The 12196-nt window shown below is 60.1% G+C and overlaps 1 protein-coding gene across 1 annotated transcript in view; it reads left to right on the forward strand.

The window, feature by feature from the left end:
* The window catches only part of COL2A1 (collagen type II alpha 1 chain), a 30005-nt gene extending 19980 nt beyond the window's left edge, over nucleotides 1–10025 (forward strand). Inside the window, exons 31-54 of the mRNA XM_052640483.1 lie at nucleotides 28–81; nucleotides 321–365; nucleotides 563–661; nucleotides 842–949; nucleotides 1243–1296; nucleotides 1596–1649; nucleotides 2041–2094; nucleotides 2417–2470; nucleotides 2733–2840; nucleotides 3358–3411; nucleotides 3828–3881; nucleotides 4514–4675; nucleotides 4913–5020; nucleotides 5212–5319; nucleotides 5549–5602; nucleotides 5729–5836; nucleotides 6070–6123; nucleotides 6278–6385; nucleotides 6672–6725; nucleotides 7174–7281; nucleotides 7640–7928; nucleotides 8362–8549; nucleotides 8875–9117; nucleotides 9591–10025. Coding sequence (XP_052496443.1) covers nucleotides 28–81; nucleotides 321–365; nucleotides 563–661; nucleotides 842–949; nucleotides 1243–1296; nucleotides 1596–1649; nucleotides 2041–2094; nucleotides 2417–2470; nucleotides 2733–2840; nucleotides 3358–3411; nucleotides 3828–3881; nucleotides 4514–4675; nucleotides 4913–5020; nucleotides 5212–5319; nucleotides 5549–5602; nucleotides 5729–5836; nucleotides 6070–6123; nucleotides 6278–6385; nucleotides 6672–6725; nucleotides 7174–7281; nucleotides 7640–7928; nucleotides 8362–8549; nucleotides 8875–9117; nucleotides 9591–9737 — 2469 coding nt within the window. The 3' untranslated portion in view covers nucleotides 9738–10025. The remainder of the gene's footprint in view (nucleotides 1–27; nucleotides 82–320; nucleotides 366–562; nucleotides 662–841; nucleotides 950–1242; nucleotides 1297–1595; nucleotides 1650–2040; nucleotides 2095–2416; nucleotides 2471–2732; nucleotides 2841–3357; nucleotides 3412–3827; nucleotides 3882–4513; nucleotides 4676–4912; nucleotides 5021–5211; nucleotides 5320–5548; nucleotides 5603–5728; nucleotides 5837–6069; nucleotides 6124–6277; nucleotides 6386–6671; nucleotides 6726–7173; nucleotides 7282–7639; nucleotides 7929–8361; nucleotides 8550–8874; nucleotides 9118–9590) is intronic.
* The last annotated feature ends 2171 nt before the right edge of the window (nucleotides 10026–12196 follow it).

The raw sequence follows: 12196 nt of genomic DNA on the forward strand, positions 1-12196 counted from the left end.
TCCTAACTAAGTCACCTTGGCTTCTAGGGACTTCCTGGCCCTCCCGGCCCCCCAGGTGAAGGTGGAAAGCCAGGTGACCAGGTGAGTACAGGGCCCTGGGAATACCTGGGAATCTGCAGCGTGTTTAGGTGGGAAGGTCTATTCTGATGCCCAGGAGGCAAGGGCGGGAGGGGGAACAAGTTGCTCAGTGAGGCAGGGAGCGTCTGGGTCCCACAGCCCAGCTCGCCACAGTCTGAGCTCCGCAGCTAGCAGGAGGGGTGCTCGGCCAAGGCTCTGGGGCAGAAAAACCTTGCTCTCTCACATTCTTCTTTGATCTTCAGGGTGTTCCTGGTGAAGCTGGAGCTCCCGGCCTCGTGGGTCCCAGGGTGAGTGTCCTGTTGGCCATTCCCAAGTGGCCTCTCGGAGTGGTTCTGGCCTGCCTGTCCCAGCAGAACTGCAGCCCCGGGTCCTGCCTGTCCCCCTGCCCCTGCCAATCCAGCTCCGCCCGTACCTCCCTGCTTCTCCCTGGCTCTCCGTCCTCTTCGGACCTCCACCTGACTGTTCCGTGGTGTCTCCACTCCAGGGTGAACGAGGTTTCCCCGGAGAACGTGGCTCCCCCGGTTCCCAGGGCCTCCAGGGGGCCCGCGGCCTCCCTGGCACTCCTGGCACCGATGGTCCCAAAGTAAGTGAGGCGGGTGTGGTCCTCTGGGTGGAAGGGGATGGGGCTTGGGGGATGAAAATGGAAGGAGGGAGGGATGGAGGGTGAGACCCAAAGGGGTCTGGGCAGAGGAAGAAGGGGAGGAAAGGGGGCTTGGGGCGCCCAGAGGAGGAGCTGCCCATCACAGAGTCCTCTCCCCCACAGGGCGCAGCTGGCCCAGCTGGCCCCCCTGGGGCTCAGGGCCCTCCAGGTCTACAGGGCATGCCCGGCGAGAGGGGAGCAGCTGGTATTGCTGGACCCAAGGGAGACAGGGTGAGTACCGGGCTGAGCAGGCCTCCCCCCGACTCCCTCCTGCTCCCCACGGCACCCAGACGTCCTCTTGAGGAACTTGGAGGCCCCCCACGGCTCTTTGTTTGACCTTTAGTGACGTCATCCAATGACATCCCTCCATCTCACTTACTGCTCGTCACCCACCCTGAGACCACAGCAAACCCCTCTTGGCCAGGCTCTGACCCTGCCTGGACCCCCATCCAGGGAGGACACTGAGCTGGCAAAGGGGGTCTTGGAGTGCCTCCCTGAGGTGGCCCGTTTTCTGTATTCCACAGGGTGACGTTGGTGAGAAAGGCCCCGAGGGCGCGCCCGGGAAGGACGGTGGACGAGTAAGTGGGTGCTGGTGGCAGGCTCCCTGGGGCTGGGATGGGGACAGATGTAGGGATCCCATGCACGCAGGGGACAGAGGGGCTGTGTGTGAGCGTGGTCCCTGCTCCTGTGTTCAGTTGTGTGGGCTGGGCATCTGCAGGGACTTCCCTGTCAACACTGGGACCCCGGGATGAGAGGGCGTTTTGGGGGCCATGGAAGGATACACCAAGGGCCCTGGGTGTGGGCGCCCCAGGCTCCCTGCTGGGCACCGCGTCCCTGGCTGCCTCTCCCGGCCCCTCACTCAGCCTTCTCTTCCCAGGGTCTGACTGGCCCCATTGGCCCCCCTGGCCCAGCTGGTGCCAACGGTGAAAAGGTGAGTCATGGACCCCTTTCTTCACTCTGCCCCCATCAGATCTCCTTCTCACCTCCTGCCAAAGACTGCTCTCTCTCCTCCCCTCTGTCAACAGCTGTCACCCTCCCCCTCTCCAACTGCTGTAAGGAGTGAGAGTGGGGGCCTTCTTAGCAGCAGAGTCCTGGGGCGTGCGCCATTGAGGGAAGCAGAGGGGTGGGGCACGGGTGTCTTTCTTGACGCCCTGAGGAGGGTGCAGGTGTGGCTGAAGCAAGGAGAAAACAGGCTGCTGGGGAGACCAGAGCCCCCACCCACCGTCAGGGCTGCTTCCTGGGTGCACTTTGCTCTGGAGGGGCCCCCTCTGAACCCACACCCCTCATCTCTGGCTTTTGTCCTCCCCTGTCCCTGACCTTAGGGAGAAGTTGGACCCCCTGGTCCTGCCGGAACTGCTGGTGCTCGAGGCGCCCCGGTGAGTATCTGCCTGGAGCCTGGCCCTGCAGGGGCGTGGCTCCCTCCCTGCAGTTCGGGTCTGGGGATGGGAGGAGAGATGAGAAAGGAAAGGGAGAAGGCACACACCCCTCTCCCGTGATGTGATCACGGTGGAGGACCTTCAGGTCCCCAGACCTCTGGCCACAGGAGGCCTTCTGGCCTGGCTCGGTTTGTTTAGGATGGAGCTCCCTGACCCCTTTTCTCCGGGGTTACTGCGCAGTAGGCTGGGCCAGGGCGGGCTCTGGGCTCCAGGAGGAACTGAGCGGGCAGGCAGCTGAGCCTCCGCACCCCTTTCCTCACAGGGTGAACGCGGAGAGACAGGCCCCCCTGGACCCGCTGGATTCGCCGGCCCCCCTGTGAGTATCTCTGTCCACCTCCCCTGCCACACCTTCTACTCTGCTCAGCTCTGCGTCATTCCCTAGCCCGAGGGGGAGGCAAGGAGGGAGGGACAGGGCTTTAAGGGGAGGGGAATGGCTCCTTTCCCTCCACACCGATGTGACAGCTCCGACCTCAGAGCAGGCGCTCAGACCCAGGGTGGACACACACTCACACAGAGTCTCCGGCCCTGTGGGAGGAGTTCTTGCCCCCCACTCACTGGCTTCCTCCTCCCCGAGCCAGGGCGCTGATGGCCAGCCTGGTGCCAAAGGTGAACAAGGAGAAGCCGGCCAGAAAGGTGACGCTGGTGCCCCCGGTCCTCAGGGCCCCTCTGGAGCTCCTGGGCCTCAGGTGGGTAAAACTGAGCTCCCCTGGGAGCTGACCCCACAGGACAGGGAGGCTGGGCGCAGGGGGAGGGGCCTAGGTGGGCCAAGGGCAGCAGGGCGGCCTGGCTGCGGCAGCAGGGCGGCCTGGCTGCTGCAGCCAGGCAGAGGCCAGAGGCTGCGGGAAGGAGGAGTTTGTACTCAGGGATGAAGGCTCAAGGAGCTACGCTACCCTTGCTTTCGTTGTCACGGGTGTGGGTGCGTGGTGGGGGCTGGGGGAGGGAACGCAGGTACCGCATGTGGCTCAGGACGGAGCAGCCAGCCTCCTGGGAGACCCTGGCTGGGCTCTGAGGACGCCTGATGGGCTTTTCCTCCCAAGGTCTCCTGGAACATGAGTCTTCTATTGGTTGGGGTAGCAGGCCCGCCTGTGATAGCTTCCCAGGCTGGGATGTTCATGCTGACAAAGCTCCATCTCTGTGGTCCTGGCTCTCAGGAGTCTGTGGTCAGAACAACTGGGCCTCACTATCTCCCTCCTTTCTCCTCAGGGTCCTACTGGCGTGACTGGTCCTAAAGGAGCCCGAGGTGCTCAAGGCCCCCCGGTGAGTGAGGCCCCCACCCTCACTGTCTCTGGGCCGGGTAGAAGGCACTAGGGGGGGTGTTGGCAGCTTCTCTCACACCCATCCCGGCCTCACAGGGAAGGCCCGGCCCCAGAGGCTGCACCCCACCTCCTTCCTTCTCACCCACTTTTGCCCCCACCCATCCCACAGCCAGGTGGGAGAGAGGACACCCCTAAAGTCTGAATGCCCCAGTCCAATCCTCCCCTGCAGAGGCAAGAAGCTGCCGCAGCAAGAGGCAGTGGCCACACCCCAGGGGCCCTTTCTCCCTCTCTAACTCCCCTGGCTGCTCTGCAGCCCCTTGCCCCTTTCCACTCCAGCCTGTGAGACCACCCCAAAAACCTTTGATTCTGGGGCCTCCTGAGGGTCCAAGGTGCTGAGTCTCCCCTCTCCTCACATAGGGAGCTACCGGATTCCCCGGAGCAGCTGGCCGCGTCGGACCCCCAGGCTCCAATGTGAGTGCCACCCCAACTGGTTTCTACCTTACCCCTAGCAGGAGGCACAGGCAAGGGTCACAGAGTCTGGCCCAGCCCCATGCACATCTTATGTCCAGGCCCACACCTGGGAGGAGCAGTTAACTGACCGTGGGGTCCTGTTCTCCGCATGCACAGCTGGGAGCAGGGGCTGCGCCCTTGTGCTGGCCATGGGCTTCTGGCTCCGCTTCACCATGGACACGCATTTCCTGAAAACACTGTGCTTTATGAGAAAGTCTGCTTCTTGCCCTTGGGGAGCTCACAGCAGAGGGAGGAGAAATGATAAGTCAGCGGGCTCACCAACACTGTCAAGTGCAGGCGGGTGGGCACAGAGGCTTAGGGCTGAGGGGATCGAGACTGGAGCAGTTCCTTGAGGATGGGTGGTGGGAGAGAGGCCACAGGGAAGGAAGCAGGAGAGTCGGAACAGGGCAAGTGTGCAGCGGCTAGGGAAGCCAGGCTGGCTGTCCAGAGCTCACGCAGAGCAAAGATGAAAGGGGTGGACCAAGGGGGCCAAGCTGCCCCTGCTGTGGAGGAAGCCCCCAGAGGGTCATGGCACCCTGGAGGGACGGGGAAGGGTGAGAGGAATTCTCAGTTCCCGTGTTTTGCTTCTCTAGGGCAACCCTGGACCCCCCGGTCCTCCTGGTCCTTCTGGAAAAGATGGTCCTAAAGGTGCTCGAGGAGACAGCGGCCCCCCTGGCCGAGCTGGTGACCCTGGCCTCCAAGGTCCTGCTGGACCCCCTGGCGAGAAGGGAGAGCCTGGAGATGATGGTCCTTCTGTAAGTCCCACCCCAGGGCCAAGGTCCCTGGGGAAGGGGTGCAAAGGGCAGGGGCTCCCAGAGCCTGGAGTTGGGAGCAGGGCTGTGGGTTTGCCAGGAGGGGGTGCTGCAGAAAGTGCCCTGCAGGGCAGGAGGAGTACTGACCTGACCCCCGCAGTGGGCAGCTGGCCGCAGCACAGATAGGCAGCGGCTGCGTGTCACTTCTCAAGTTCTCACCTCCTTCCTCTCCCCGCTCAGGGTCCCGACGGTCCTCCAGGTCCTCAGGGTCTAGCTGGTCAGAGGGGCATTGTTGGTCTGCCTGGACAGCGTGGTGAGCGAGGATTCCCCGGCCTCCCCGGCCCCTCGGTAAGTGGGGACGTCCCTTCCTCCAGGCGAGCCGGCCCAGCCTGGCTCAGGTGGAGGGTCTTCACTGGGTGTCCCTGGTGGCCCGGCCACCTGCTCCACACCCTCGGAACTGACCCACGGTCAGCCGTCTTCCTAGAAGGGCTGAGAGGGGCCTCAGAGCGCGCACTCACCCTCCTTGTTGCTGCCCCCAGGGTGAGCCTGGCAAGCAGGGAGCCCCTGGAGCATCTGGAGACCGAGGTCCCCCTGGCCCTGTGGGTCCTCCTGGCCTTACTGGTCCTGCTGGCGAGCCTGGACGTGAGGTGAGCAGTGGATCCCACTGCGGGGACAGGGGAGCCCTGGAGCAGGTGGGCGACAAGACGGGCCCAGCCCAAGTGCCCAGATGTGATGGGAAGGTCGTGACGGGAGAGAGAAGGCCAGAGAGACTAAGACCTGGATGCACGGGAGGGCGGCAGGAGGAGGCTAGCTGGGAAAGCCTTGGCTGGACGGCAGTGGGAGCAGCTCTGATGGCATCTGCTCCCCTTTGCACAGGGAAGCCCCGGTGCTGACGGCCCCCCTGGCAGAGATGGCGCGGCTGGAGTCAAGGTGAGTGTCTCGTGCGGTGGGGTGGGAAGGTCACTTCATCAGCCTGGCAGGGTCAGGGTCAGAGCCACATCCCTCCTTGCCTCCTCTGGAAGTTCCTCTCTGAGCCTGGGACCTCTCTCCTGACAGGGTGACCGTGGAGAGACTGGTGCTGTGGGTGCCCCCGGAGCCCCTGGGCCCCCTGGCTCTCCTGGTCCCGCCGGCCCAGTTGGCAAGCAGGGAGACCGAGGAGAAGCTGTGAGTATCTTGAGTCAGTAAAAGCCGTGATGCAGGAGGGTGGCCGGGTGGGCAGGGAGCGCCTCTCCACCTCCCGCCCTCCCCTTCCCCAGGCCCTGGGAACAACCCTGGGTCTGGGTTGTGAAGCAGCTGCCTCGGTGCCCAGCCCATGGGCCGTTGGGCCATGGGCACACAGCAGTGGGCCATTCCTGCCTCAACTGCTCTCTGACATTGCCCCCTCACTCCCCACACAGGGCGCACAAGGTCCCATGGGACCCGCAGGACCTGCTGGAGCCCGGGGAATGCCAGTGAGTATCTTAGTGCCCTGTGCTGGGTCCTGACGGGCTCGGTGGGGAGGGGTGCCCACAGGGACCTGGGGCTCCTTGGCTCAGGTGAAGCCGGCAGAGGGCTCTTGCTCTGGGCTGAGCTGACCCAACCTGTGTCTGTGTGTCTCGTTCCCAGGGCCCTCAAGGCCCCCGAGGTGACAAAGGAGAAACTGGAGAGGCTGGCGAGAGGGGACTGAAGGGACACCGTGGCTTCACTGGTCTGCAGGGTCTGCCCGGCCCCCCTGTGAGTGCTGCTGTCTGTGCTTGGCTCCCCAGGGCCTCCCGCTCCGCAGGGACCACTTGAGCTTCCCAGGCTGCTGAAGTGACTTGGGATGATCCTAAGAAATGTCCAGGCCTGGACCTTCTCTGAGTCGGAGGGTGGAGCACGTGGAACGGCCATGGGGCTGGGGGTCGGGGAGCAGATACATGTCCCAGCCAGCTCCCAGTGTATATAAACCTATTCAAGAAGGCCTCCCAGCCTGGGGCCTGTCTGTGCTCACCTCTGACCTTGGCCTCTTCCTTCTGCACAGGGTCCTTCTGGAGACCAGGGTGCCTCCGGTCCTGCAGGTCCTTCTGGCCCCAGAGTGAGTGAGAGGGAGTGAGCCCTCCCTCGGGGTGGGGCCGGGGCTCTGGGCAGGTGTCTGAGGAGGAGGGGAGTGTGGCTGCTCCTGGGGAAGCCTTGGCCTCAGGGGGCCTCACCGGGCAGCAGAAGTGGGACCAGCTTGGTGAGAATGTAGCCAGAGAAGAACCTGAGACCCTGGGATGAGTATACGAGTGGCTCTCGGCTGTCAAATAGCCCCCCTGGGAACAAGGGTTTACAGAGAGGCTTGTCGGAGGGTAGGAAAGCTGTGAGGCCACCCTGCTGATTCTCGGCCACACACGGGCCAGCGTGGGGTTCTGTGACTGAGAAGCAAGGAAAATCGGGAACAGCATGGCTAGTGCTAGGAGGGCCCCTCCCCAACGCTAGCTCCTCCCCAACCTTCCCTTTGTTGATGCTCTCTCCTCACCGCCTGCCTCTCTCCTGGCCTGCAGGGTCCTCCTGGCCCCGTCGGTCCCTCTGGCAAAGATGGTGCTAACGGAATCCCTGGCCCCATTGGACCTCCTGGGCCCCGTGGACGTTCCGGCGAGACTGGCCCTGCTGTGAGTGTGCAGAGCCCGGCCTACTGCATGGGGCCTTCCCAGCACTGGGAGGCTGGGGCTCTCTGACACTAAGGGCTTCTTTCGGGGTGTCCGCCTGCAGCTAATGTGACAGCACCCTTTATCCTGGGAGCCCCCGGAGGTTCAGAGGGTCCATGGGAAACAGAAGAGGGGCTAATGAAAGAATAAGGCAGATTCTGTGGTTTTCTTGGTCCTGTCCCATTGCACGTACACCCACATCCCCAACCTCCTGGGACTGGTAAAAAGACATTCTATTGATGGTACATTCTAGAAGGTGGGGATGGACACAGGAAGGGCGGCGTCCCTGTCATTCCTGGCTGACTTCTGTTTCGTGCTGCAGGGTCCTCCTGGAAACCCTGGCCCCCCTGGCCCTCCTGGCCCCCCCGGCCCTGGCATTGACATGTCCGCCTTTGCTGGCCTCGGCCAGAGAGAGAAGGGCCCCGACCCCCTGCAGTACATGCGGGCTGATGAGGCAGCCGGCAACCTGAGACAGCACGACGCCGAGGTGGATGCCACACTCAAGTCCCTCAACAACCAGATCGAGAGCCTCCGCAGCCCTGAAGGCTCCCGCAAGAACCCAGCTCGCACCTGCCGAGACCTGAAACTCTGCCACCCTGAGTGGAAGAGCGGTGAGGACCCCCACCACAGAGAGCAAGCAGTCAGCCCCCTGGGCCCAGCCCCGCTCAGAGCACAGGAGCAGAGTCAGACCTGGAAGGGTCTAGCGTGGGTGTCCCCCTGCACCCCACATCACACAGCAGAGAAACTGCAGCCTTGGCCCTGTCCTGCCGTGGCCACACGGCGGAAGTGACATCAGGGTCAAGTTCCATCCACAGGCTGGCCCTAAGCCTGCCCTTTGCTTGTACCCCTGTTAAGCCCTGGACATTCCCCTGGCCCGCTCCCTCCTTCTCCCCTCCCTTTGGCTGCATGTGGCCCTCACACCCTGCTTCTCTCCCACTGGGTGTCCCTGTAAACCTGTCAGTCACTCCAGGCAGGCCTGGCCGTCTCGGGGGTATGGGTCTGTGCCTATCTGAGCCCCGATGGGGTGTTGCCTCCCCGCTGCAGGAGACTACTGGATCGACCCCAACCAGGGCTGCACCCTGGATGCCATGAAGGTTTTCTGCAACATGGAGACTGGCGAGACCTGCGTCTACCCCAACCCGGCCAGCGTCCCCAAGAAGAACTGGTGGAGCAGCAAGAGCAAGGACAAGAAACACATCTGGTTTGGAGAAACCATCAACGGTGGCTTCCACGTGAGTCCCCCGCTTGCTCTAGGCCATGGGCAGTGCCTCAGAACCTCCTTCTGCTTTCTTCTGGGGAGTTTTCAGCACCTTGCTCACATTCCCACCAGTTCTGGGTGAGAGAAGGGGCTTAAGAGGAAGGAAGGAGGAGAGATAGGATTTTTTTTTAACCACCATTTAGAGGTGGAGGAAGAGGTCCTCAGAGGCCTGCTCCACTTTCTGGAAGCAAAAATGTCTTCCCAGTGATCCCTCCCCCAGCGCCTTCAGCTCCTCCTCCCCCCGGTCCGCTGGCAGCCCCCATCCCCGGGCCTCATGCCACTGCTCTCCATCCTCACAGTTCAGCTATGGAGATGACAACCTGGCTCCCAACACCGCCAACGTCCAGATGACCTTCCTGCGCCTGCTGTCCACCGAGGGCTCTCAGAACATCACCTACCACTGCAAGAACAGCATTGCCTACCTGGACGAAGCTGCTGGCAACCTCAAGAAGGCTCTGCTCATCCAGGGCTCAAACGACGTGGAAATCCGGGCTGAGGGCAACAGCAGGTTCACATACACCGTTCTGAAGGATGACTGCACGGTGAGTCGGGCGGGCTGGGCCACCAGAGAGAGAGAGAGGGCTTCCTGGGGCGCAGCAGGGCTCAGGCTGGAGCAGGCTGAGGGCTGGTCCACAGTGGGCGTCATGGTCCTAAAGGGGCATGCGTGTAAGGGGCTGTGTAGGGACGACACACCAGCGACAGCCGGGGGCGAGGAGCTTGTTGGTTCTGTCTCCTCCCCTCCCTCAACTCAATGTGTCCAGTGACTTGTAGGAACAGTCATCAATGTGTGGGGGCCTCTGCCCTTGCAGGTGGGGTGCTCACTGTAGGGGATGGGGAGGAGAAGGGCGGGGGGTGCGGGAGGCCCTGCTGCTGAGAACTAGAGTCTGGAGTCGAGGTGGAGGTCAATCTGAAAGAGAACGAGAGCCCCCCCAGGGTGTTCTGTGCTTGGTGTTCTGTGATGCTTGGTTTTCCCGATCACAAGGCATCCACTGACTCTCCTCTTGTTCTTCCCTAGAAACACACCGGTAAGTGGGGCGAGACTGTGATTGAGTACCGGTCACAGAAGACCTCACGTCTCCCCATCATTGACATTGCACCCATGGACATAGGAGGGCCCGAGCAGGAATTCGGTGTGGACATAGGGCCTGTCTGCTTCTTGTAAAAACCCGAACCCAGAACCAACACAATCCATGGCAAACCCAAAGGACCCAAGTACTTTCCAATCCAAGTCACTCTAGGACTCTGCACTGAATGGCTGACCTGACCTGATGCCCATTCATCCCACCCTCTCACAGTTTGGACTTTGCTCCCCTCTCTAAGAGACCTGAACTGGGCAGACTGCAAAATAAAATCTCGGTGTTCTATTTATTTATTGTCTTCCTGTAAGACCTTTGGGTCAAGGCAGAGACAGGAAACTAACTGGTGTGAGTCAAACGCCCCCTGAGTGACTGCCCCCCAGCCCAGGCAAGAGGCCCCCTGCAGGTGCCGGCCGCAGGAACTGTGTGTGTCCTACACAATGGTGCTATTCTGTGTCAAACACCTCTGTATTTTTTAAAACGTCAATTGATATTAAAAACAAAAAAATTATTGGAAAGTACATACTGGCTTGTGCTTTGTGTTTTAGTCTTTATTTTCCACGAGTCCTGGATTCTGTGGGCAGGACAAAACGGCTGTCCTCAGGCCTTCTCTTGACTGAAGCCACACTGCCTGGTTTAGCCACCTCACACAAACGCCTTTTTTTGTAACCCCTGGCGCTGAGTGGAGCCCAGGGGAGAACAAGAAACAGACACAAGGTTTGGGAAGGGAGGCCCGAGGCGGGGGTGAGGGGGCTTGTTCTTGAGCATAAACCCGGGCACACCTCCAGGGCTGATTGTGCAAGAGGAGAGATGCGCTCTGAGCTCGGGTAGGGATTGGGGGGGGCAGGCTGCATCCTGCTACTGGGGAGAGATCAAAGATGCTCCATGGGAGCTGGGGGGGTGCACGATGTGGAGAGAGGAGTAAATCCACAGAGGCCCATGATAAGTGCACATAATCAGACAATCTTGCTGACCTACTTATCTATGTCTTTCCCTAAGACTTTAGTTCATGGAGAAGTGTTAGGGCTGGCTAAACACTCACCCCTTATTCCTTTTTCCTGGCCCCTATTCCTCACTTCCTGGGCTGGCACTTGAAGCTTCCACGGATGTCTTAACTGTGGACTTATGAATGGACAGCCTTCCACTTCTTGTTTTTCAAAGACTTGTGTATGTGGGGCAAAACATGAGGAAGTGGACACCTTTTCCACTAGAAGGGGCTGGTGGATGACAAACTAAAAGAGTACAATACAAACGTAATTAGAAGAGCTCTCTCATAATTTCAACAACACTTCTACATGCCAAAAGAGCTAATGGGGGCAGTGTGGAGAGGTACATAGGTGCTTATGAAACTTCCTCAGACCACAGGTGGAGCTGATAGTCGAGTTTGGTTCCAATCTGTCAGCCACACTCAAAGCCCATCCTGCCCTTTGGCTCACTTCACTGGCCACGGTGGAGTCAGAGCTACTTGTTTACTCTACGATGGCTCAGTAGATCCTGATCATCAGCTCAGACCCTGGTAAGAGGAATCCCATGTGTGCCAGGATATCAAGCTAATCTCTCGCAGCCCACCCATTTCCCAGGGACCCAGTTAAACCCTAGAAATAACAGCAACTGCTGCATAGGTAACTGATGAATGGCCCAGAAGATGGAGCTCACAGGAGAAGCAGCAGGACAGAAAGCCCCGCATCTGTGGTCAGATCAAAACCACCCTGGGTGGCAGTGCTGCAATGCAGTATGACTGCCCCCTTGTCTTAAACGGGGCCAGAGGCTCGCCACTGATTCCCATGATCCCTGATGGCCCCAGGAAAGGCAGGTCTCTCCTGGCACAATAACCTCTCAGATAACCTTTTGACCCCAGCAGGACTGGGTGAACAGACCTGGCTGACTAGCTGAAGTCCTCAGTCAGGTTACTGTCCCTTTCTGGAGCCTCCTCATCTCTATCACAGTGTCCAGCCTCAAAAGGCTTTAGTTCTTGGCACTGCGTGGAACCCAGGAGTCTGACTCCAGTGAAGACTTACTCAAGATCCTGGGTACATCACAGACAAACTTCTAAAATAGTTTCCTCTTCTAAAGAAGAGAAGAAAGAGAATGACACTTGAGGTGGTGAACAGTCTTACTTTAAAAGGCAAAGAATAAGGATTATTTTTGCCCAGAGAAATATTTCAGTTCAGTTCAGTTCAGTCACTCAGTCGTGTCCAACTCTTTGCGACCCCATGAATCACAGCATGCCAGGCCTCCCTGTCCATCATCAACTCCCGAAGTTCACTCAGACTCACGTCCATCGAGTTGGTGATGCCATCCAGCCATCTCATCTTCTGTCATCCCCTTCTCCTCCTGCCCCAAATCCCACCCTGCATCAGGGTCTTTTCCAATGAGTCAACTCTTTACATGGGGTGGCCAAAGTATTGGCGTTTCAGCTTTAGCATCAGTCCTTCCAAAGAACACCCAGGACTGATCTCCTTTAGAATGGACTGGTTGGATCTCCTTGCAGTTCAAGGGACTCTCAAGAGTCTTCTCCAACACCACAGTTCAAAAGCATCAATTC

The sequence above is a fragment of the Budorcas taxicolor genome, chromosome 5 (genome assembly GCF_023091745.1).
Source record: "Budorcas taxicolor isolate Tak-1 chromosome 5, Takin1.1, whole genome shotgun sequence".
Classification (NCBI taxonomy): Eukaryota; Metazoa; Chordata; class Mammalia; order Artiodactyla; family Bovidae; genus Budorcas; species Budorcas taxicolor.